Source organism: Hakea prostrata, chromosome 9 (genome assembly GCF_041222555.1).
Source record: "Hakea prostrata isolate BN-2017 chromosome 9, UWA_Hpros_2, whole genome shotgun sequence".
Classification (NCBI taxonomy): Eukaryota; Viridiplantae; Streptophyta; class Magnoliopsida; order Proteales; family Proteaceae; genus Hakea; species Hakea prostrata.
In genome coordinates this window covers 4,898,132-4,923,755 of record NC_142608.1, presented here as the reverse complement: position 1 = coordinate 4,923,755, position 25,624 = coordinate 4,898,132, and the positions used below count along the sequence as shown (strand labels likewise).

General features: G+C 37.1%; 3 protein-coding genes across 3 annotated transcripts; 2 read left to right on the top strand and 1 right to left on the bottom strand.

The window, feature by feature from the left end:
- The first annotated feature begins 348 nt into the window (after window positions 1-348).
- LOC149004198 (high mobility group B protein 3-like) lies at window positions 349-1,840 on the top strand. The gene is made up of 7 exons (XM_089135503.1): window positions 349-428; window positions 525-629; window positions 752-809; window positions 927-971; window positions 1,260-1,340; window positions 1,465-1,527; window positions 1,687-1,840. The coding sequence occupies exons 1-7, from the start codon at window positions 379-381 to the stop codon at window positions 1,711-1,713; spliced, it is 429 nt and encodes a 142-aa protein (XP_088991629.1). The 5' UTR covers window positions 349-378; the 3' UTR covers window positions 1,714-1,840.
- Window positions 1,841-3,595: 1,755 nt separating this feature from the next.
- On the top strand, window positions 3,596-11,836 carry LOC149004197 (derlin-2.2). The gene is made up of 6 exons (XM_089135602.1): window positions 3,596-3,903; window positions 4,240-4,339; window positions 9,319-9,533; window positions 9,759-9,842; window positions 10,635-10,688; window positions 11,267-11,836. Exons 1-6 carry the CDS (start codon window positions 3,805-3,807, stop codon window positions 11,447-11,449), a joined length of 735 nt encoding a protein of 244 aa, XP_088991728.1. The 5' UTR covers window positions 3,596-3,804; the 3' UTR covers window positions 11,450-11,836.
- A 534-nt stretch (window positions 11,837-12,370) lies between these two features.
- TOM1 (tobamovirus multiplication 1) lies at window positions 12,371-22,296 on the bottom strand. Its single transcript, XM_089135601.1, has 12 exons — window positions 22,155-22,296; window positions 21,822-22,019; window positions 21,362-21,452; window positions 21,228-21,280; window positions 20,206-20,298; window positions 18,932-19,003; window positions 18,221-18,293; window positions 18,036-18,081; window positions 17,841-17,904; window positions 15,808-15,861; window positions 12,998-13,075; window positions 12,371-12,896 (listed from the first exon to the last, which is right to left on the bottom strand). The coding sequence occupies exons 2-12, from the start codon at window positions 21,969-21,971 to the stop codon at window positions 12,804-12,806; spliced, it is 867 nt and encodes a 288-aa protein (XP_088991727.1). The 5' UTR covers window positions 21,972-22,019; window positions 22,155-22,296; the 3' UTR covers window positions 12,371-12,803.
- Between the last annotated feature and the right edge of the window lie 3,328 nt (window positions 22,297-25,624).

Sequence of the window (25,624 nt, the reverse complement as noted above, 5' to 3'; positions counted from 1 at the left end):
CCTTTCCTCTAGCATTAGCCTAGAGAGTTTAATATAAATTATTATTTAATAAAAAATAATTTATTTATCACTTTGTCTTCTTCCTTCTTCTTTTCTTTTATTTTTCGAAAAAACTTATCTCAACAGTTAAAAAGGTAGCTCAGGCTGGTGGGACTGAAAATTTCCCAAAAAAAAAAGAGAAAGCAAAGCATGTGATGACGAACGATGCGTGCAAGTGCATATTGGTCCAAGTACGTGTAGGATAAACGAAATAGTCTTTCCCGCTAGAAAATCAAAATCGATTCATAACTCTCTATAAGTACCTTCTGCTCCAGGGATCTGTATTTCGGTAATTTGCTCTGAGCTTTCTTTACTCTTCTGTCTTCGTGCAAAGACGCCATGAGACGACCTGCGAATGCTTCTATTGCTCACAAGAAGCCTGAATCGCAGTAAGTTTCTGTTGGATCTATTTTACGCCTTTCACATTTGGCCGTTTTCGATCATTTCGTTTGTAATTTGCTATTCGTAATGTTTCTTTTATCCAGAACTGTGAAGAAACGCAAAGAAACCGCTAATTTGAAGAAAGAGAAGTCACGGAAGAAAGATTCTGATGCTCCGAAAAAACCAGTTGGAGCGTTCTTCATCTTCATGTGCGTTTTTCTTTGGCTGAAGAACACCACTGATGTTTAAAGAAGAGATCCATCGGGTTTACATGTCAAATATATCGTAGACTGATTTTCTTCTTCTCGTTCTTCGTGTTTACGAAATGTAGGGAGGAGTTCAGAAAGAAGTACAAGGAGAATTTTCCTGATAACAAATCCATTTCTGCCGTGAGTAATCAAACTCGCATTATTCTTGTTCGATGCATGTTTCGGTTCCTCGTTTTGGCTGTTTTATTTCTTGATTTGGTGTTCGCTTTAATCGATTCTGAGGTCTGCTGATTTCAGGTCGGAAAAGCTGGTGGAGAAAAATGGAAATCAATGTCGGATTCTGTAAGTTCTCTCACCGATCGATATGATAAATGGAAGAACAGTTAAAATTTGGAGAGGAAATGCAAATAATTACCAAATTCTTTTAGTTATAAACGAATTAAGTAGTGTAAAGTGAACTCCAGATGCAGAGTTCATGGAGAACATTTTGCGTTTGATCGGAATATATCTTGTACATCCGCTTCTATTACAGTGATATACAAATATTTGCGTGTTGAATTTCTTTTAGAAGTTTTCGTATATACCAGTGAGAATTCATTTTGCTTCCGATGCTACCATTCTCAATTGCAGGAAAAGGCCTCATATGTCGCCATTGCTGCTGAGAGAAAAGCCGATTATGACAAGGCTCTGAAATCTTATAATCAGAAAGCAGTAATTTATTGAACTTCTCCCTTTCACAGAACTAATTCGCTTATGAGGACGATTCTCTGCCTCCCCTTCCCCTATTTTCCCCCCTCTTATTCTGTTTAGAGTTCTAAAATTTGTGTATCGTCAGAATGGCGGTGACGACGGAGGAAAGGATGGGGAATCTGAGATTTCTGAGATCCATAACGAGGGGGTGAGCATTCAAATCGATTTCTTCCTCTCTATGAACGTATATCCATTTAATTCCCAAGCAAGTCTGATAGGTTGAAAAGTTTGAATTTCGTTTTCTTCTTGAGCATAACACATAACGGTGGATTTAATTTGTTATTCATCAAGTTTCGGTTTGTTTCAGGAAGGCGAGAACGAACCTCAGAGTTAGCCACATACATCTCGGGTGAAAATGCAGACAATAGATATTTCTGGACAGATTATTGTAATTCCTGATTTTCTCAGACGAACATGAACGAGCCGAAATTTTGTAAATGATGCGGCTCTTTGGGATTATTCAACTTACATATTACTGACATTTCTCAGTACATATTAGTTACCTACTGCAGTCTTATCTTGAAGGGTTTTTCCTACTATAGAAAAACCAGGCAGTATAGTTGTATGAACTTGAACCATATTCTCTTTAGTATTTCTGATACTGATGATGGATCTTCCTTTTCTTCTTGTTGAGAGTAATGTAGGAAACAGTAATCTGATTTGTTCTTTTCAATAAGGTTTAGTTTTTGATTCATATCAGGAGCCCTGCTGGGGTTGGGGAGTCCTCTTTACACCCTGGGCTTCCTATCATGATCCTTGGTTGGAATGATGGTCAAGTGGGTACCCTCCATCAAAGAGGGAAATGTTTTAAGCTCTTTTTTGGGTGAAAGGTGTTTTAAGCTCAGTCGACACAGTTACTTGGACAATGAATGTACCCCACAATGTGCATGTAAATCAATGGGTTGTTATGAGGTGATAGTCCATTCGTTATTAACCCTTTAAGGCCGTATCTGCTTTACCAACCCGTAACTCACAAGTGGCATAGGCAGTCATGTTCAACTTCTTAAATCACAATTTATGGTTTGAGGATTTTTATGAAGTCAGACATGTACATTAACTAAGAACACATCTGACTAATATTTTGACAAAATTGTGAAACTTAAACCTCAAAATTGGCACAACTTGATGTGCACACCTGTGTAGTATTCATTAAAAACCATGTATAGTTTATACTACATTTTATATATTCATTATACATTTGATATAGGAACTATAAAGAGTTGTATCCAAGTCTTTCCAGCAGCTCTCAACCAATGGGAGACTGAATTAATATAAAATAATTGTATAAAAAAAATTGGTAAAATGAAAATAAAATAACAAAAACAATGGAGAATGAGTTTCGAATTGAAAATTTGAATATACTCTTTAAAATAAAATCCAAGATATATTAAATGTTTTTGAATTAATTCACCGTTTTTTAGTTCTACATGGGATTTTTTTTTTTCTTTTCTTTTTCCCTTCGGTGGAATTACATTAGCAAAATTGAGCTTATCTTAATTTGTGCTTTTCACGTTCATCTTATCGCAATATTCCTCATCAAACTTAATAGGAAAAAGCTCGGGCAGGACTGAGCAGCACAGCATTACCAAAAAAAAAGAAAAAAGAAAAAGTGAGGAGTCAGCAGCAAAGTGGGGCCTGCTCAAGCGTCACTGCTCGCTGCTCATTGGCTGGTTTGATCTTCCAAAGCAGCTGATTGGTGGAATGATTACATTGTGAGTTGGCGCTGTTAACTGTTGGAGGTCAAAAAATGTCGGCTGCGCCAATTTCCGAGTCGCCAACTTACTCGGTTTAGGATGCACAAGTTCCAATTTTAGGGTAAATCCGTAAAATGAACCAGAACCGGTCTAATAAACCAGATAAACCATTATTTATTTAAATTGTCAATTTTGGTCTAGTATCAAATTGGAACCGATTCATCAATCCAATCGCACTGGATCAAACCGAAAAATACAATCCAGATCAACATAATGACTTCTCCAGAATTGAAGAACCTCAAAAGCCTGAATTTTTTACAGGGTCAGTCCCATCTGAATCCGCCAAGAACCCGGTGGTCCTACCGGTTTGGTTTTCAAACCCCAACCGGCTCATTATTTAGGTGAAGGTGAAATGAGGAGTTTTCACCCAAAAGATTTTCTAAATATCGAAAAAGGTTAATTGTGTCAATTCAGTATCAATTGATAAGATTAAGACGTCAACACGCATTTTACCTGATTAAGATTCTCCTTAGCCGTTGTTTTGGGAACTCTCACTCGTCCCGCGTGTTTGTATCGAAAGTCTCTTCGTCGTCACCGTCGGTCGACCTTTCAACACATTCAAAGGTTTCTTCGATTAATCTTGTCGCGCTGCGTCTGTGGTTCGCCTTTCCTGTTTCATTCTTTTGAAAATTGAGGTTGATTTTAAGATCTATTGATTCCCTGAGGTTGTGATGGCTCAAGCTGTCGAAGAATGGTATAAGCAGATGCCCATCATTACTCGTTCGTATCTCACAGCCGCTATAGTCACAACCGTCGGATGCTCACTGGAGGTATAGGTTTCCAATTCATCAATTCATTGCCATCGGTTTCTATTTGGAGTCTTCGATCTGCTCCTCCTTCAATTTATTCCAGTATATGAATAATGCTAGGGTTTTGTTTCGTTTCTGTTTTCTTTGTTTTTGTTCGCAAAACATGTATTTTGTATGATCAGTTATTGTTTATTTCTAATTCGATCCGTTGGCTTGGTAGGGTTGTCGACGATTTGCATGCAGTTTGAGAATTTCAATGCATTTGTTTGATTTTTTTTCTTCTTCTTTCTTTTGTTTATTTATAGAATGGAATTTGGGAGCCATAGTTGTTAATTGATGGTTTTTCGTTCTCTGCAGATAATTTCTCCATATAATCTGTACCTGAACCCAAAGCTTGTCGTTAATCAGTATGAGTTCTGGCGTCTAATTACGAATTTCTTTTACTTTCGGAAAATGGGTAATCTATTGAACTTCCTTTAAATTATATCAAATTAAATTATAGTTTTGAAAATTTAGCATGTTTACTCTTGTAGTGTATATTGTTTGTCTAAGATTCTGAAACCTGGTTTTGTGATGTATGATACCTCGTCTGTCTGGTCTACCCTATAGTTGTTGGCATGATCTCTAGAAAATGGTCTCACAGTAAGCACAAATAAGGGTATTTTTAGGAACCTTTTGAGTGGTGATATCACAGATGCACCGATAGATATTTTGCTTGCTATGTCTTCAATGTGACTAATGAACAAGAGGATGAGGAAACCTCCTTGGATATTTGGTATTTGCATTAATTCGTGTTTAGACTCAGGAAATTGGGTTGGTATTGCTTGTGCTGTTCCATTTTTTTGTATCAAGTGAATTGATTGCCTCACTGATTACCAACAATGGGTCCCAAATCCCAGTGAGGGTCTTTTATGCACTAAGATCACACAGTGTGGTTTACAAAATTGTCATAGGGCTAGAAAAACGTCTGATGACTTGGATCTGCTGATATAACTGCAAGGAGATTCTGATTGATTTTGGTTCCTCATTAGTCTTTAAAAAAAGGGAGTTTTTTGCAGGGTGCCCACATAAGTGGGCTAAATTGCATGGTGCCTATTTCCCATTTTTTGTAAAATTGCAAGTTACCCACAATTTTCTTTTTTGTTAGTTTAAAACTAAAATGACCATTTTGGCCATAATGTGTTGGTAAATATAATTTTTGTTTTTTATATTTAAGGATTTTAAATTTCTAAATTTACAAAAAGAAGCCTTTGACTCCTACTCGATTTCAAAGGTTGGAACCCTCAACCGGAATCCGTCACCACCCACTTCCTTGGTTGAATAAGAAGGGGGCTACTGGCTTCTCTGAATTTACAGAAAGAGAAGCCCGTGACTCCAACTCCAGCTACTGGAATCCCTCACCACCCACTTCCTTGATCGAATAAAAAGGGGGAGTGGATCGATTGAAGACTCAAAAACACCAATCACTGTGCCTCGCCTCAAATCAGGCCTTAGGTAGTTTGTCTGCCTCAACTAGCAGCTCTTTCCCATCTTTGCAAACCTGCAAGCTAATCAGATTTTAAGGAAATGCATTTGAAAGGGAGGGCCCAATTAACGTTGTAATAAATAAATAAAGGAGTAATCTCTCTTGGGAGAGAACTAGATAGATTAATTTTGGAATATTGAACTAGCTATAGCTAGCTAGCTAGCTACCACCATCCCTCTCTGTTACATATAAAGCCCTAGTTGATCCATAATTATCCGTTTCAGGTCGCAAACGAAAAAAAGGAAGAAAAACAAAGAAATCAGAGATGCTCTCAACTCTCAAATCAATATAATGAGCAGAGAGGACTAACCAACAAGTAGAGCCTTTAAATTTCTAACATACAAATAGATTCTCTCTCTGAATTCTTTACTCGAGTATGGCATTAATGGCGTTTTGATTTGGTACTTACTTCTGCAATTGTTGTCGTCAATACTTTGGACTTCGTATGATTCTCTTGCTCTTTTGTTCTTTTGTTTATTTTCTCTTGTTTTAAGGCGGTGGTGAATATTTCCAGTGGGGGCGATGGTCGCCGGGAGGGAAGGGGTGGTGGTCGCCGGCAGTGGTGGGGTTTCCGACGAGATATAGGAATTCTCCCTTCACCCACCTATGGAGCAAATTGGGAGGGATATTTCTCCCTTCACCCACATATGGAGCAAATTGGGAGGGAAACTTAGCTAAGGGTATTTTGGTCTTTTTTACACCTAAAAGGATATGAGTCTTTGGAACAACAAATTTAACAATCAAACCTTTGACCGTTTTGACCGTTAAGGGTGGGTAATTTGGAATCATGCAAAATGGTGAAACTGGTGCTATGCAATTTAGCCCACTTAAGTGGGCAGTCAAGAATTATTAAGCCCACTTAAGTGGGCGTCCTACAAAAAAATCAGAAAAGAAATTTTATGTTACTTGACTGTTAACACCAAACTGGTAATAGGATTGTCATACCATCTTTTGCATCTTCCCAATTATTCTTCTAGGCTAAGGCACAAACTTTTGCGATGCCATTTTGTGGCCCCGCTACATATTTATTGTTCTTAGATGATTCCTTTGTCAAATTGACGAAGGATATCCAGACTAAAACTTCATCTTCTTGCAAGGTTATTGAAATTATAGTTGGCTTTTAAATTGGTCCCGAAAACCTAGAACCAACATTCAGCCCTAAAAACCCAACAAATGGGTATCCAAAATGTCATGCTCCTATTCAATAGGGCTAGGTGAGGCCCCGTGACGCCTAAACTAGGGCTGCAACAGGCCGGGCTTTTGCAATACAAAGCCCAGCCCTATATATTCTAATCTAAGCTCATTCCCACCTTGACCCTAAGCCCTACAGGGCCAAGCCTAGCCCATTCCATCCCTGATTGGCCATGTCCCTAGCCTTGATAGGCCCTGTCCCTAGCCCTGATTGACCCTATCCCTGGCCCTAGCCTTGATTGGCCATATACTTGGCCTTGTCCTTGGCCTAGATTGGCTTTGTTTGTCCCTAGCCCTGGCCCTGTTCCTGGCCCTAATTGGCATGTTTGTCCCTGGCCCTAATTGACCCTATACTTGGCCCTGGCCTTGATTGATCCTATCATTGTTCTTGTTCCTAATTCATTGAGATCAAGCATCAAGGACAAAATAATGGTCGGGATTAGGGACAGAATTAGGGCCAAAATCAGGGACAAGCTTGGCGGGGCCAAAGAGTAATTAGGCCCACCCTTGGCCCTAACCCGCCCTTAGGACCAAAATCTTGAGCCCGAGCTTACGGCGGGCTTACGGCAGGTTAAGGCCGTCAGGGCCAAACTTGCACCCCTAACTTAAACCCTACTGGGATACATAGCAGTTAATTCCTTCATCCTCACCTCGAAATCAACAGAGACCGACATCAAGATATAACAATGGAAACATCTGTATAGAAAGAGAGGGCAATTACCAAAAAAAATATGATTAATCTGATGGCAACTAACATTGTCTAAGTATAATTACGCAAAAGCTACAGTCTTCAAACTACAGTATCATCTGAATTGAACTTTTTTAGTATATTATACAAAACCTCAAAGATATAAACATAACCTTCGAACTGAGACAAACCAAATTATCGAGACCAAAACGGAACTTGAGCTTTCAATCATGTTCTTGGGCTGCTATGTCCTTACCCTTGTCTTGTGTCTAGTTATTTGTACATGGTAAGGGGGAGTAATCTACACTAGCCTAGTGAATTTTGTAGCACAACTATGCTACAGTAAAAAACATAACGTGCATATATACATAATAAAGATTATTCAATCTCAATAATCTCACTGAACATACATATTATGGAAAATATTACCTTTCAATTCCTTTCATTTCAGTTCCTCTTTCTGTTGAAGTCATAAGCCTAAGCAAATCCATAGAGGATGTACATCAGTCTATACCACCGAAGTGGCTTCAAACTATACCAAGTTCTACCACGCCCCCATTTACTAGGGCCAGGTTTCACTCAGGGATCCAATTATTGGTACCTCTGGTTCCAAAAAATTACTCTGAGCATTTCTCCGTCTTCAATTCAGTCTAATTCCTCCATATGTGGAGTTTACAAGCGATACTAGGTTTTGACCCTAAAGGCGGATTTGGAGTCCAATTCTATTCTAAACTTTCCTTTGGTTAATTCATCATACAAACCATCCTAACACATGGTCCTACCATCAGTAATCATTTATTAACCTTGGGTATAGGATCATTCTAGCACAGTGTTAAAATAATAATATAATAAAATGTGGGGCATCACACAAAATCCTATAATCAGCTGGAATTGGGATCAGTCATGACTGGTTCAATTCCTCATTATTAGATAGATGTTGTATATTGTTCCAACACTATGATAATTGATCTGTGGGTACAGCATTATGTAAACTAATGCTGTATGCCAGCCTCAACCTCAGGCTCCGAAGCGTGAGTCCGACATCAGGCTTGGAAACCCCAACTGTATGCTTGCCAGCATGCCAGCCCAGGCCTCATAATTTGGGTGAGCTCAAGCCTGAAATGCCTAATGTGCATCAGTTATTTTACCATGTCTATTTTGCATCAAATTGTGTTTCATTACACGTGTGTGAACCATCACAAAGAATTCTTTCATTTTTCTCACTTATTTTTTTATAGATGAATCATCTTTACACTCGTTGGTATGCTCTTTAGTTCTGTCAACTATATTCTTTTCTGCTTACCTTCCTAGTCCTGCTATTCGTCCATCTCATCATCCTCATTTCTATTACACATATCTAGATAAGTGCGGTCTCTCTACTTTCAGCATTTAGCTCCATGCAGTATTGGTGGTATTATGGCCATGCTGCCATGTTATTGATTCTTGCCTTTACATTTAATGGTTATTGGTCATTCAACAATCTAGAAGCTTCTCTCCCCTTTTCTAGTCAACGAAAACCATTTGAGTTACCTTCTTTTTCCTTCGAAACTTTAATGTCAATCGCTTTAGTGTGCAAATTGTTTCTTCTTTTATTTTCAATGTTTCTCCTTATGGTGACATACTGACCTCCAGTTGTTTCCTGCAACTGCTGACGTTTTTCTAAGAAACCCTGAATTCATTGACGGAGTTGTTGTTTGCTTTATATTGATATATTTTGACTGTTAAATGTTATGCTCTTTGATGGTCAGAAAGTGGAGCTCCGTATCATCAGTGACTTGTAGGTCATTTATAATATCTGCCATTTGAAGTCTCAGTAACAGCCTTTTCGATACTATAGTAATCATTATTGTTCTTTGTGTATTTGGTTTGAGATAGTTTCAATAATTGTATTGGAAGTCCAAATTGTTTCAATTATTTCAGTATTTTATTGAAAATCCAGATGAACTGATTCTTTGACTTAGCTTGTTTTAGGTTCATATTTCAATCTCTTAGGCTTCACTTACCATGAGATTTTTACTCTTCAATGTGACAGATTTGGACTTCTTATTCCACATGTTCTTTCTTGCTCGATACTGCAAGCTTCTTGAAGAGAATTCCTTCAGGGGAAGAACTGCAGATTTCTTTTATATGCTCTTGTTTGGTGCAACTGTTTTAACTACAATAGTTCTTGTTGGCGGGATGATACCTTATGTGTCAGCATCTTTTGCAAAAATCTTTTTCCTTAGCAATTCATTGACATTCATGATGGTCAGTTGCTATGGTGGCCTCGTTTCTTTTTGCTCCTTTGCAATTGTCCATTTTCTTAACATGTAATACTTCCCCCCCCCCCCCCTTTTTTTTTTCTCACCCCCAACCCCAACTACACAAAAAAAAAAAGAAAATCCCAAACCAAAAATGACAAATAAAAGAAGGCTTTTTTCCTTCATTTGGTAACTGCTGTCATGGAAGCCTCATCACTTTATCTCTGTACAGGTTTATGTTTGGAGCAAGCAAAATCCCTTCATTCATATGAGTTTCTTGGGTCTCTTTACTTTCACAGCAGCTTACCTACCATGGGTGAGTAAAAACTTCAATTGAGCTATATACTGACTTTTCACTTGTTAGATTTTGAATTAGACAATCATTCCTGGTGGTAAGCTTATTTCCCTTGGTTGATAGTGTCAAGCAGATATTCAGCATTACAATGCCACTTCTGTAACCAACCATTTGTTTCACCTGCTTAAGCCATACTGTTGTTGTCTGTACATTTCTATGCACTCGGCAGGGTCATCTAAAATATGGGCTTCCATAATAAGCATTTTGCTTCTGATTAGAGTTGATGTATGGATACTGTTTTAAGCTGCTTGCTCATCCTATCTTTGAGTATGATTAATCGTCTTAGTGAACCATAGTTTACTGTCTGTTTATTAAACAGTATCAAGCTTCATTTCTTGTAGTCATTCCTATTAGAGTTTGTTTGATTAAACTGGGGCTATTTTGAAGAACTTCTCTGATTGTGATATGTCCAGACAAAATCTATGCTGCATATTTTATTGTAATTGCACTCATTTTCTTAACAAATTAATTTAGATTCATGTTTTGAGCTTTTTTCCCTGAAAACTTAAGTGAATTGCACAAGCTTTTGGAATATCATGTTCGATTTATATGCTTACTGTTACATATTTTTATTGCTTGCTTTCGACTTAAAAGAAACGAGCTTCTTGAATTGGTACACCTGAGATGAAGTACTATATTTTCTGCTAAATGGACCTGTCTTCCACTTTTTTTTTGACTATTTCAAATGGTCATAAGAAATAAACGCAAGTATGTAATTTTTTATGGCAATATTTTTTTTGACTTCCCTTGCAGGTTCTCCTGGGTTTTTCTGTCCTTGTTGGTACCAGTGCTTGGGTGGATTTACTGGTAGGTTTCTTGACCTTTGTGTTAATGCTTCTTTTCCTTGCTTTTCTTTCCTCCCTCTCTGGATGGGTGATTATGATTTGGGGATGGGTCGGGGGCTGTTTTTTGGGATAGAGAGAGGGATGGGGAATGGATGGGCTACTGAGTTTCTTTGATGGCCCTGAGTTTTGGCCACATGGCAGGTTTAGTTGAGTTCTAAGTTTTCTGGAAATAGTTGACATTACCATCAGATGTAATCTTGAGCTCCAAGTATGTCCCGGCAGTACTATGCTGGGTGGGTTTTCGGCTGTTGAAACTACTGGATCCCAAAGCTCAATAAAGATATGTCATATGATTAAGATTAGTACCGGATCTTCTGATTGGTAGTCGCAGGGTTGTACTGCCCGTCCAATGGTTAGTTCACCGACTCTAGGCCTACAGTTTGGCTTGAAAAGGATGGCTAAGCTTTCCTGCCATCAAGGACAGATTCCACATGACCGCCACCCCGAAGCCAAAAGAAAAAAAATTCTTTTATGTACGTGATTATTGTGCTTCGTGTTGTACTGTGGCATGGCGACTTAAAGTCCGCTTTCATGTTTCAGGGAATGATAGCTGGTCATGCCTATTATTTTCTTGAAGATGTCTACCCACGGATAACAGGTCGTCGACCCCTAAGGACTCCTGGATTTATAAAAGCACTGTTTGCTGATGATACCGTTGTGGTGACCCGGCCTGCAAATGTTAGGTTTGCTGCTCCTCCTGTGCAAGATATTCACCAAGATTAGAAAATCCAGTGAGGTGTGCTGCGTATGGGGATGTGGACACTGTGGATATCAATTATTCCCCAGAAATGGTTGGAGGGCTTAACATGAGCTAAGCATTAACATTCTATAATTTTATAGATGCAATCTGATCAGCGCTGAGGGGTGTGATGGATGCAGCTTTGATGGTTGATGTCTTGTAAAAACCTTCAACAGTGGTGATTGTGAGATTATTTAACAGATCATTGCTGCACCTAAGTCTGCAGATGTTACAGTTTCTAATTTGAGTCTTTAAACTGGATGTTTTGCAAATGTGCATCCAATGTGTAAATCATAGTTTGAAGATAATATTCCATTTTCGTTTTTCTTGTAATCAGCTGTTGTTGTTTTGACAAATTGCTTGCTACCGTTAATTCTGCTTCTACACTAGTCAGATTTCCGTTAACTGAAAAGTGGGAAAGAATGGTGTGCCTCTCTAAACCCAAGTGGCCTTGACCTTCTGTGGCAACAAAAGATTATTCAGTGCTGAATCAATGGGGCTCATTTATGTAGTAGACGAAGGTTTTAGCCTATTCGGTGTGGATTGGTGCTAATGGAGCTTTAACCTCTAGCAGTGATCTCTTGTTTTTCTTTTCCATGCTTGTAGGGTCCGTATCGATTTTTTCATTTAGATCCATACCACCTGGGAATCACCCAGTGCTGAATATGGTCTATCAAGCCAGAAGGGAATTCGGAAGTGATGAAGCCAGAACCAAATTTAGTACCGGATCCAAATTCATACTAATATATTTTAGTTGATCTATTTTATCTTTTTTTGAACACTCAAGAAGATGAGAAACTTTGCAAGAAAGAAATAGTAAAACTGTGCAAAATCACAATACCTAAGACTATGGAAACAAATTCACCTTTCTAGGTTGAATCAGTTAACCAATCCAAACTGAAGTACACCTAAAAAAATTGATAAATAAATGTTGAATCTGAGCATTACACATTTTGTTTTTGCAGGTCCCTTTCCAAATTTGAACTCTCAACAAAGAGAGTTGGAATTTGGGACCCTCTGGAACCACTAAGAACACACTGCAAAATTTCCACATCAATTTTGTCAAGTGAATGAAACACAGATACTATCAGGTACACGAAAACTCTTGATGCCCTTTCCAAAACCAAGACCTGCAACCCAGTAAATGAGCATCTCTTCCGCAAGCTTGGAAGAATATCACATATATATATAAACGTAATATGCAGCAGAAGTTGATGGCTGAGAGTCATGCCAGCATCACACCAATGAACCCATTTTCTCTGCTTTCCGCATGTCTTTGTTTATCTGAGAACTTTTGGAGCTCTAATAAGTAAACCCTTCAAGGATGAGAATGCTGGCTTAACGGATTGGGTGGTATTGTGCTGATACCCTTTTGGGAGGTAGCTTCCGCAAGATATAGAGAACAAGTGCTGATGGCAAAATCTCAACCAGCTGTTTTGGCAAATAATTTTTGTCAGAAAATCCAAGAAAACCATGGAAGCCACTTAAGAATGCTATTTGAAGTAAATATATCAGCACGTGCATCAAAATACCATGTAATAGATGAGATTCAAGATTGGATGATCCAACACGTCAAGAGATGCATCTGAGTCAAAAGCGGATAATGCTACCTGCAATTGATGATTCCTGAGTTAATACCGGTATTGAAGTATGTAACCGGTTCCTTGCAGTCAAGTAACACATGTCCACCACAAGGAGGTGGGTAGGAAGAGAGGGGGGGGGGGGGGGGGAGATATTTGGAACGGAAATGGGAGACGTGGGTTTAGCAGTGCCGATGCATGGGACAACCCAAGGCAATAACATAAAAACATACCATGCACAAAAGATAGAGATTACTACGATGGGGTTTACAGCCACTAATGGAACAACTCAGGGCCAAAAGTGCAAAAAAGATGCACAAAAGACGTCTCAGATATTGCTACACTCCAAGAAACAATAGAACTCAAAGTGCTGATACTTTGTTCAAACACATTTATGACTATTTATGCATAAAAAGATGGGTGCCAGTACAGAATAACTGAAAGTATCATGCAAGTACTCATGGTAAAGCCTCTTGAGTGAGTTCTCTAGGAAGGGAAGCAGGGATTATATTTATAACAATACTAACACCGGGGCCCGTGCTTTCTTGTAGAGGTATCTGAAAACACAATGTACATACTTTTATCATCTAATCACATTCCTTCAGAAAAAGACTATAAAATAAATGACAACCCAATCCAACAGATTTTCTTCTATCTAAAGGCCAAAACATGCCACAGGACTGAAATTTCATCCCCCAGGTATAACGGGCCTACTTCGACTATTTTTGGGACCATGAATGGGTTACGCATCCTTGGCTACTTATTTATGGGTTCTTTGTAAGGCTTCAATTATAAGCCATGAGTTAGGGTGCAGTCTTGACTACAAGATTAGTTGCAGGGTCAGTCTTAGTTTTCTATGTTTAGGAGTTTGAATTATCAGATCAAGGTTTTAGAATGAAATGTAAATTTAAGTAGGTTTTAACTTCATTACGACTTTTAAAGAGTGATGAGAAATCCAATTGAGTCTAGTTAGGCATTTAAAAAGATCCTTTATGTACATAACCGAAATTTTTTGTAACCGATGTAAACAAGAAGTTTTGACCTATTTCTTTTGTCCTTTCAGATTTTCAGAGCAAATTGGTAGTGCTGTCTTCTGCACATGAGGTGAATTGGAAGGTTTCTTTTCTAGCTGATGGTTTCCTCCTCTGCTGTTTCTTCTAGTTCTGGTTCTACTGCAACATGGTGTCAACTCTCTTGAATTGGAAGGGTTTTTCTGGCAGATGGCTTCCTCTACTTTTTCTGTGATGGTAATAGAGGCCTCGGGCCTGTCCTATCAGTGATTTCGTTGCCGGTCAGAGTACTCAAAAATATTATGTTTTACCATCTTCTTGTAAAGTACTATTGATATTTGGGGTTTTCTGACTTAGGGTACTGGGTGAGAGCTTGGGATGCTGTTTTAGGGTGTTCTTCATAGATTTCCATTGTAGTCTTCCTCCATTTACATAGTAAAACATCTTCAGCTTTGCCAATGGACATAATAGGTTGTATTGGTGTGTGAACCATGTTAAACTTGTGTATAGTTTTGATCTGGTTTCATTTTGTTCATTATTTCAGTAATTTTAGTTCTAACAATTTCCAATTCTCTCTGTCAAAGCTGAAGCCTTCAAGGTGTGGTTCTCGCACCCTAGGGAACTTTGAGTCATCCAGATACTTGAACACCAACACTAATAGGTGAAAGAATCAAATGGGTACAGATCATCCAGGAATCAGCATTTCATATTTTCCTCTCCTGACTGCCACAGTGCTACTGAAGCCTCAACTAATCCATCTGTGCTCATCATAAATTAAGGTGCATTGAGTATTGACTAAAATATACAGAAGATTTTCCTGAATAGGTACCAAGGCTACTAAATGTTTCCATTTATTACCCTATAAACACAGAGAAACATGCATGCACACAAATACTAGGAAGTTGCTGATCTCTTGGAACCATCTTCCATGGGCCAGAAAATTATTGTAATAAATAGCAAACTTAGAAAAATCCTCTTAAATCCAACAATTCAAAGATTTCTTGCAGTTACATGTTGGCACGCAGAAACTCAAACAGGTTGACACCAAGAAGCAACTTCATCTAATTCCCGTAAGTTTGGTTCACGAGGATAGAAAGTTTTACAAGAACAGGAAGTGCATTGTTGGGTTTTATTTTTGGTTATTTCATTATCAATAAAACAATTCTCCATAATTAACTCCAAACCACAATTTGGTTGTTTCTGGACTCGTTCATTTTTGTGAATATGACTTCGCATGCAGTTTAATCATATGATACAATTTGATTGGAATAGGATGAATCCTACGTTTCACACAGTAGAACTGCCAAGTCAAACATTGACATGCTGGGATATTGTGGGTTTGTGGCCGCACTTTTATGCTCGGCCAGAATCTCAGTTTTAGTTTTGATATTGGTATTGCACAAGGGACAAACTACTGCATAACCCCAAAGTTTCAGGTTAGAGGATTGGAATTGAGAGAGAACAAAGATAATGTATCCTCCTCAGACTTGCTTCCGACTGTTCCCAACTTCATGACAAGTCAGATGACTTATACTGTCTTATCAGATTTTCAGTTCCCAGATCTCCCAAACTGTCCCACTTAAAGGTGATTTTGGGAAGCTACTGTTTAAGCTACCAGATGTCTCACTGTAAGCACTTTTTTCAAGGTCAATGAACCAGAGTCTCGTTGCATTAGTAACTACCTTGATTCTTTTTCAGCAAAATAAGTAGGTTTCCACTAACTAATAGTATTTCTTGAAACCTTGTACTCACCACAAAGCATCTGATGAGAAAGCAGGTGAAACATATTCCTGTAACTGATCCAACCTACAATAAAAGACAGCACATTATTACAGCCTCAAAAAATTAATGGTCTAGTTGGCTAGAAAGCAAAATGGATGTCAATTTTGCCATCCATCCTAGGCTGATAAAATGTAAAACATGAATGGAAAGTTTATACCGACTTATCAAGAACCACCAGATGGAAACAAGTTAAGACTGTTGGACATAAATGCATATTTTAAAAATACACTTCAATCAGGCTTTATTTCTGTAAGCACACTTCTGTATATGGGCAGCTATTCTGCCAGATGATAACATCAGATTTCAGTGGAGATAAAATTTAAAAAATTGGTATACCCTAAGATCCCCTGCTCTCATGTCAAGTTCTAGATCAAACAAAAGTTGACATGTGATCAAACAAACTAGAAAGAAAAAAAGAAGTAAAAATAAATAGAAATACCACGAAAAATGCATAGTATCCTGCCCGGGGGAGGGGGGGGGAAGGTATGGACATAGATGAGAGAGTAAACCAACACAAGGAAGGCTAAATGGTTGAATTTGAGTCTGAAATTGTTGTAAGGGGTTAATTCAGACCATTTCCTACATAACCAAATAGTACAAACCGTTAAATCATTTCATATCAGCAAAACTAGCAATGCTGGTCCAGAAAACTACACGGTAGTGCACATGCCCAATCAGAGAAACTTTTTGTTTTTGACATAATATTTTCATTTCTCTCTTGCAGATGTTAGCAATACAGTTTATGAAAATTATTTCACTTTACGTAACATAAATTTAAATATGCATGCATGAAACATTTAACTAAAAGTTACAGTGCATATAGTTTTTGTGCATGGTAAAAATAAAAATAAAAATAAAATCCTCCACTGCTCTAGGATCTCTCCTCCAATATGCCCATTAGTCACTACATTGTTCTATGGCACAGCTAGGTGCAAAACATAAGAGAATAACTTCCAAATTTGGTTTGAAACCCTGTAAGGCAACCCATCTTTACAACATGCAAAACTCATTTTACTTTCAGTGACCATAGTAACACTTCACTATGGCCCTCTAGAAAAGAAAGCTAACTTCACAGCACGACATATGTGAATGAAAATATTCAATTGTTACTATGGAATCTGGACTTCTCCCATTGTAACAGATAAGGAAATGATCAAAATCCCAATCCCAAACTCAGACAAGAAATCTTAGTCTATCAGCATCACAATACCTAGAGTTTGTTTTCCAATTTATCTCTAACTGTAAAACAGGGTTCGCATATTATTAAAACCCTAATTCTTGTAACCCTAAATGGTTCAGGCTTTTGACTGTATAGGCATCTGAAAAGTGAACCATTCTTCATAAAATAAAATAAAATTTTAGGGGTTCAGACAGCGGACTTCAGCACAAAAGTAAGGTTGCTCCATTGCGACCAAGTGGTTGCAGGTTTAAGTCTGTTTAGCAAGGGAAAGGCTGCATACATTATGATCCTCCCCAGACTTCATTCAGATTCCTGTTCCACAAGAACAAATTGAAGCAGGCCAGGTGAGTGTCATTTAAATATATATGATTTAATCGTAAGCTATATGATTTATGGGTTGAACTCGTCAAAAAATTAGATCACTTTTTCCGATAGAGGTCCAGGCATTGAAACAGCCACTCAACAAAAAATTGCTGGGTAAGGCCGTATAGGAAAACTAACCCCCCGGGTCTCTGCTTGTGCAGAAGCCTTGAGCACCAGGTTTGCCCTTTTTATAGAGGTATTAGTTATCACAAGCTGACCTAGTAATTAGTCAACCTAATAATGAGGATTTAGTTGATTTCACACTTAAAATTTATATGGCTTTTAATTATGCTTAAAATTTAAAGCTCTTATTGTAAACCATGATTGTCAACAATCTAATGCCAGTATCAAAAAATAATATATTTTCAGAAACATCAACCATTGACAAGATCTGCAACCAGCATTTTAGCACCAATTGTTAATCAATCAGAAGTTCAATTGATAATATAATAGCACACACCTCATGAAGCTTTTTTCTTCGCCCTTTGGATTCAATAGGGAATCGCCTCAACATGAAAAATAGCCTGCAAGTAGAAAATTAACTCCAGTAGATACAAAAGCATCAAAACTAACAACGTATACATTTAACTAGAATCTAGATTTGTTATAGATGCTTTAAAGTTGAAAAAAAAAAAAAAGAAGAAAAAACCCTCACCTTCCTCCATAAAACAGGAAACCAAGTGCTGCGGTAAATGATACAACTGGAAGAAAAAAATGACCAAAAGTTGCACATCAACAATTGAAGACATTACATAGAAATATTAGGGGAAGAGCCTTCAAGAATTGTCTTGCAACCTCTTTGACTGTAAAATAACAAGGATACAAGTTATGATGATAAACCTGCAATAAATAGCTTTCCAATGGTTTCCAAAATGCTATTGTCGTTGATCCACATGTATATCCAAATACAAACCTGACAAAAAACAGGAGGCTGTCTTAGATCATCCAGAAGAAATACCAAATAATAGAGGCATCAAAAGCCTAAAGCACAAATCGAGGTTTAACTAGTGAATTTTTCCAGTGATTATTTAGATAGTGAATTCATCTAACTAACTAATCCCCTTGAGAATATATTTTATAATGGTAAATTGGTAATTGCCCAGTGAGATTATGCAAATGACACAGCATAAAGAATGCAAGACCAACTAGCAAAAGTCAGAGATCTTAGAAGATGTCAGCTAGCTCAGCTGCAAGGCTTTGGCTTCTTGTAGAGAGTTGACTTCATTCATGCTCCCTTGTCTTATATCCCCCCAACTCCAATAACCAAATAAATACAATCAATCTCATAAGAACCTTCCCCCCACCACCACCACCCCGAAGCCAAAAAAGGAGAAACATAGATCTTTAAGAGTAAATGCAAGCATAATACCATATAAAAGAATAAAACAAGGACTTGAAAATGTACAGTGTGCTCCATGTGACAAAAAGGAAGTAGAGGCCAACTAGAATGCAACAGACAATATAGCAAAATAGCAATCAAACCAACCTGGCAGTAAAAACACGGTATCTTGTCTATGGAATAGGAGTTAATTGTTAGAGACAAAAACATACCTGTATGAAATATATTCCAACGTTAACAACAACATATATGACCCTGAGCTTATCTGTTGGAAGACTTCTTGCCTGTTAATAATCAGGAATGAAAGAAGTCAGAAATTTCCTGTGTCACAATAATGTTTGGCTAAATTTGAACCTTCCCCCTCGTTCCTGCTAGTGCAGTTAAACAGCATACATGTATTCAAGGGTGTGCTCCATTGGTAAGCACCTGACCAGTACAAGAATTTCTGTCATTCTGCTAGAATGAGGCCTTAGCTTAATAGGCAAGCAAATTAAACTCGGCTTCAAAGTTGATTCTTTCACTAACTTTGAACAGAATGTTACAATGTCCATACAAAAACAAATCAGCTCTTTTAATGAATATTATGAGGTCTGATCATCCCTTCTTTAAAAGTAAACATCTTAATTTCCTAAAGCATTTTGTTTTGCTTATTTGAAAACCTGGATTGATGGCATTATAATGAAGAAAAACATATACAGACCCCAACCCCACCCCTCAAAAAAAACCCTTATTTACTTTACTTCCACAAGAAACTAGGGTTCATGTTAGTTGTTTATGGTAAGATGTCTGATTCATGCTTGAAATTGAAAATCAACTCTCAAGTAAAAACTGGGATGTATACAAACGGCTGTAGTTTTAAAATGCAGAGAAGGTATGCCCGCTATAAAAATTCATGGTATTCCCACTGCAGGGACTTTCTTATAAAAACAATTTTAAAAAAAAAAAATCCTTTTCTTTGACTGGAAAAATGCAATTAACAGTGCTTATCATCACATGAGCTATACTATTTAATATGTTGTAAAACAAATAATGATTTTCTAGATTAAATTAAACACTATGAAAGAAACCTCAAAAGAAAAGGACAATCCCATAATATAATGAAGAAATTAGGTATTTTGTAATACAATTGAAATGGGTATACCATGGGCTATGGAACTATTATCATGATCAGTCTGGAATTAGTTATCCTACATGCACAATATAAGGTGATCTCCTGTAGAAAGGTTATTAAACCACTATCAGTGGTTTAATTTCTTATCTTATGGGTCCTATATGTATTACCATCAATTACAACATTTTCGTAGTTCCCAAACATCATTGGTTTTCACAAAACAACATGGATTTCCATGACCTCTCTTTAAATACTACTCCTATAAGAAGCAAAGTCCGTAGCTGAATCCACTTGGAACCTTACTTGAGAGTGTTGATCCCATATGATTGGGCTATCAGCTTAAATGTAAATAAGAATCTAAAGATTTACACCCACCTGATGATAAATCTCAGCCCAAAATAGGACAAGTAAGGTGTATGTTGAGAAGAACAGAAGCCCAGGAAGATCCAACAACACAGAAGTGAAGACCTGCTCCAAGATACAGCTATCCCTCATCAGCACAAAACATCCTCAGAATATGAATTCCACATAACACAAAACAATCAATTTCTCAATTAAGCCGCTAGAATTCAACATATGCAATAATCTGATCAGTAAAAAAAGTCAGATTATTTCCTAGCCAGTTCCATTTGATTGGTAATATCTGGAAATCAATGGCAAGGAAACAAAGAAAAAAATGCCACATTGTGAAATCTGCAGTTTCCAAAGAAATATAATGACAAACGTCCACTTGAGTCATGGATACATGATACATCATGCTCTGAGTTAGGAACAAGAACATTTTGGTTACCAACACAATTAATTTATGGACATTACATGAAATGTATAACCATTTCTAGGATCATGCATCCGAGCTGTAAACAATTAACATGAGAGGGTGGTCTTCCAAATGCAACAATCTATTAATAAGCTTGAATTATGAGCAACTTTAACAAAGCACTTTTAAAGTATCTAATGAACTGATTAAAAAATTATTAAAAGACTACGAGGAAAATTTACTGATAACATATGTTTCTCTGTTTTGTGGTTTTGGCCTTCCAGTTGTATTCCTGAGCACATACTCTATGTTCGCTCCAATGATTTTTTTCTTTCTACTCCTATAGAACTACTCAGTGATCAATGTTGGAATCAAATAATGGAGAATACGCGTTTACACCTCTTGCTGCATATCTTATCTTCTGAGAATAAATGTGGCATCTCAAAAAGGGTATAGTGGGCTGAGACAAGTTTTTCATTGTTAAGTAAAGACTCAATGCCAAAAAGAAACCCAAATAAAACAGCAAAAACCTGGAAGTCCTTGAACTGCACTGAATCAATCAAAACTGGTAGGAGGGGCTGACAATAAACTATAAATGGGAAATTATCATTTTAAAATATTGTTTCCAAAAGGCACTGACCTTTGGGGATAAAACAAAATCTTGCTTGTGAAACCCAAAAACAAGAGCACGCACTGCAATGTGTAAACACTGAATTAGGAGAAAAGAAACAAATTTCAAACTAATACAACACCTATCAAAGCATTTATAGTCACCTCCGTTCACAATGAAGTTCATAAGATGAAAAACCTTCTGTGTCGTCCAACCATACTCCGGCACCCGCAGCTCAATCCTAATTAATTGAATCTGCAAAGCATTCGCAACCAAAAAAGACAAGATCATGAGAATGCCAGGGTAAGCAGTTCCAACCACTCGAACATTTAGAAACCCAAAAAAGTTCCAGTGCCTTGAAGCATCAGAAGAAAAAGCACGAGCAGGATAAAAAAGATTCGATCTTTAACAACCACATTGTTTCTAATCTAAGTTCAATGTCATGTACAGATTACAAATCCCGAATCTCATTTTCAACAGAAAGAAGTAAAAATGCTGATAAGTAACCAACAGCCAACGATTCCCGATCACAGAAACAGTACAAAAAGAGGATTAAACCTTCATCACAAACCAAAACTAATTCAATCAAATTAATCATAGAAAGAGAAAGATAAAGATACCGACCAGAGCAACAGCGGAAACGAGGGCATAAGAAGCACAAAGAGAGAAGAAGATCCCATCCTGCCAGGTAGTAGAGTCGTTGATCTCATCCCACCAATCAGAAGACAAGGCACCAAGGTTCATAGATGCCATATCAAGAAACATTCTCGTCATCTCTCCTTGTCTGAGCTTCGTTTAGCTTCGTTAAACTGAAACGAAGCTCTGCAGAACCCAAAAAAGAATGGAAAAGAAAAGCTCAGAATCCTCAAATAGAGTAAAAAGCATCATAGGAAGTAGATGCAAGAAAAGAAGTACAGATTGAAGAGAAATGAAAAGTGAGGGAAGAGATCATTATACCAGACGGTCTAAGAAAGAGACGTAATTCACCTCTCAGCTCCTTCGCAGTCTCACACCTAAGCTTCCAACCTTTAGGGTCTCACCTGTGAGGGTGTGCCGCTGAGAGAGAGTGAGAAAGAGAGGGAAGAAGACAAGAGAAAAAGCAAAAATAAGTGTAAGCACGAATTTAATTAATGCAAACACAGCACAGATAGGAGAGGTTTTTTTTAATCCAATTTTGCCCTTGTGGTTTGTCTGGATATACAGGTCTACCACTATCTTTCTTGAAAGTGGTGGACTTCCAAAACTTCTTCACGTTTTAAGTCTCGTTGAAATAAATAAAATTAAAATTTTAAAAAAAAAAGTCTTGTTGAAAGCTCAAACCCTCAACGCGCGCTGGAGGTTGGGCTGACGTCATTTGAAATGTTTTGAGTGGGTGCGTGAAGTGAAGGGATTTTTTTCAGGGAAAAGAAATTGTAGGTGTAGGGGATTGCCACGCTGCCCACGATGCTTTCATTAGGGGTGTTTTGGTCAATTCATCGAATTGTGCTCATCTTTGTGTGATCATGAACTTTGGAGAATCTCATGAATTTGAAAAAGGATAAATTAAATAAATTTGGGTATATTTATTGTTTTTCCCTAAAAGAATTGGCAATACAATCAATCATGACTAGAACAATTTTTTTTTGCAAAATTCATTTATTTAGACACAAGGACTGAGGACACTGAGCAATTTTTCTTGAGCTTGAGCTAGGTAGTGGAATGCGGTCAAACGGTTGAATTTGCAATCAACTACGCCTTCATGGCTAGCCACAATTTGTGACAAGATTGTGATTTCTTGAAATAAATAGAAAACTACACTGATCAAAATATCGACTAAGCTATTGCATGACTTGAAAAATTAATTGTGTTATTGCAATGTACTACACTAATCAAAATATCGACTACGATATTGCATGACTTGAAAAATTAATTGTGCTATTGCAATGTATTAAATTTTGGTTCAATTTGGAAAACAACATGCTTACGAATTCAAAACACTTAGTAGAACTTACATATCGTTTTTAAAAATAAAAAAATTTTGCCTAGTTATTCCAGAACATGAATGTTCATGTTCAAAAAAAAAAAGAGCCTAGATATGTTCATTTTCTTTTTAAAATATTTAGGCAAATGTCACAAAGTTTTACTAGGAAAAATAGAACATTCTTCTCACTATTATTTTCTTCTTTAAGATTGATCTAATGAGAAAATTCATCTGAAGAAAACTTCTACAAAACATATCTGTTTGTTCTGATGGAGAAGGTCATGTGAAACCATCCCACCCTTATCCTTCCTTGTAGATCTCCTCCACTTTGTTCTTCCGCTTTTACCCTTACTCAAAAATAAAATTTACATTTTTTGTCCTATATATATATATATACTTTTTTTTTTTTTTTTTTTGAGAAAAGGGAGACTTATATTGAATATAAGGGGGTGTTACATTTTGTAGAAACGCCGACCTTATCTCTTTTCATGAATGAAGAGAACAAGACAGTCAGGAAGTATGCTAGGGTCAAAAACAATTATTTGCTCAACATTAAGAAGCTCTGCAAGAAAATCAACACACTTATTAGTCTCCTTAATTCCATGACAAATTACACAATTACTGAAAGAACCTTTCAAATCAAGAATGTCTTCAAGGATGTCAAAGGGTGGACTAATGAGTTTGATAGGTTCCCAAAATAGAGTTAACGATCACCAACAAATCTAACTGAATGATGACATTGGGTAATCCCCTTTAAGAAGCAAAAAACAAATCAGTCTTAATGGCAATCATTTCAGCCTGAAAAATAGATATGTTATTCATTCCACTAGCAACAACAAATACAACATTACCATTAGAGTCTCTCCCTATTGTATCAAAACCACCAAAATCTCCGCATAGGGATCCGTCACAATTAATAAGAACAACTCTAGATTGTGGGGTTGTCAAAAGTAAACGATCTCCCAACTGAGTGTAAAACCAGGAAGCAAAGAAACTTTGATGATGAAGTGATTCAACAACAGATGTTTTGATATTAACCCAATTGATAAATATTTCTAGGCCATATTTATCAAACACACAATTTCAAACAAAAAAAAAAAAGTCTCATATTAAAAAAATATGTAAAAACAATTTTATACCAAAGCTAATCTTTTAGAGCGAAAAAAATTATCAAAAGTAGAAACTTTTAGGTTAAAAAAATATATTCCTAACAATAATGAGGTGCTACTCGGTCCACAAATTTTATTTTTAAAATTGAAATTATTTGGCGACTTTTTTTTCTTTAGGAGTAAACTTTGACGACTTACTAATCATGTAAATAGGACAGAAAATTGTGGTTTAAATTGATGTGATATAGTTGCTGAGTTGCCTAAGGTGTTGTTTCACTCTTTCTTTATTTATTTGAAAGCTGAGGTGTTTCACTTTAGCTAGACCTTAGTCCTTAAGTCCAATAGTGTCGTTTTATTCTTAACTACCCTTACAAAGATAAGAAGCCGGGAATGATCAAATCTCTACCGTCTTCCATAAATAAAGCTTGTCGACAAATCCCAACTTGCCGATCCTCTTGATAACTTAGAATTTTGTGGCAGAAAGTGACTTATAATTATAAAGAGGAGACTGTGATGTTTAAGCGAATATACCTCACATATCCTTTTTTTTTTTAATTTTTTATTTTATTTAAATATACCTCACATATCGAAAATGCTTGTCATTTGGGTTTCTTGTTCTTCACCCATTGGTCCCATTCTTCAAATAAAACCATATGGATGGCATATCTCTCCACATTATTGATATGGGAAATGATCTACTTCAATTATTTTACTTAATGTCCTCTTGATTTTGGTCGACCGAGTAGAAATTAGAGGAAATAAAAAATGGGGAAAGGGTGGACTTGGGTTTTTAGTGAGAGAATGTGAAGTGAAATCTTCAACTTGCATGGTCCATCCCATCTCACTTCTCTTCGGTCTTGGAAGGTGAGATCCTTGTACTCCGAGAAATGTTGTTTTATTGTTTAGCGAATGGCATCGATTATGTGCAAGCGAAAACGGACAATCAACAATTAGTGAAGTTGATTAAAAGCTATAGCATAGGTTCTCCATCTTTGATGAAGCCCTTAATTGAAGATATCTATACCTTAGTTGAAAATTTTATAGATTTTCACATTTCTTATGTTCCTAGGAAAGCTAATGCAATAGCTGACATCCTAACCTAGAAGGCCTTTTCAATTGAGAGCCCAAAAGACTGGTCAAATTCCAATGAGTGTTTATTAGAGCTTTGCTCGGCCACTTTCTAATTCCTATGCTCCTTATGAATGAACTACGCGGTTACCCCAAAAAAAATTAGAAGCTAGGATTCTCTACCTAGAAGATTGTTTTTTCACCGAAAGAGAACCAATATTTAGTTGAGTTCGAATCACCTTCTTGTTAGGGGAGCACAATATTTCTCTACCATACATTTAGTGTGGGGC

Coding starts and splice junctions, on each gene's coding strand:
- LOC149004198 (XM_089135503.1), top strand. CDS start 379: ATGAGACGACCTGCGAATGCTTCTATTGCTCACAAGAAGCCTGAATCG. Junction 630..751: donor GGAGCGTTCTTCATCTTCAT/GTGCGTTTTTCT, acceptor TACGAAATGTAG/GGAGGAGTTCAGAAAGAAGT. Junction 1,341..1,464: donor AATCTTATAATCAGAAAGCA/GTAATTTATTGA, acceptor GTGTATCGTCAG/AATGGCGGTGACGACGGAGG.
- LOC149004197 (XM_089135602.1), top strand. CDS start 3,805: ATGGCTCAAGCTGTCGAAGAATGGTATAAGCAGATGCCCATCATTACT. Junction 9,843..10,634: donor CAGCAGCTTACCTACCATGG/GTGAGTAAAAAC, acceptor CTTCCCTTGCAG/GTTCTCCTGGGTTTTTCTGT. Junction 10,689..11,266: donor GTGCTTGGGTGGATTTACTG/GTAGGTTTCTTG, acceptor TTCATGTTTCAG/GGAATGATAGCTGGTCATGC.
- TOM1 (XM_089135601.1), bottom strand. CDS start 21,971: ATGACGAGAATGTTTCTTGATATGGCATCTATGAACCTTGGTGCCTTG. Junction 20,299..21,227: donor ATTTTGTTTTATCCCCAAAG/GTCAGTGCCTTT, acceptor ATCTTGGAGCAG/GTCTTCACTTCTGTGTTGTT. Junction 19,004..20,205: donor GGGCTGAGATTTATCATCAG/GTGGGTGTAAAT, acceptor GATTATTAACAG/GCAAGAAGTCTTCCAACAGA.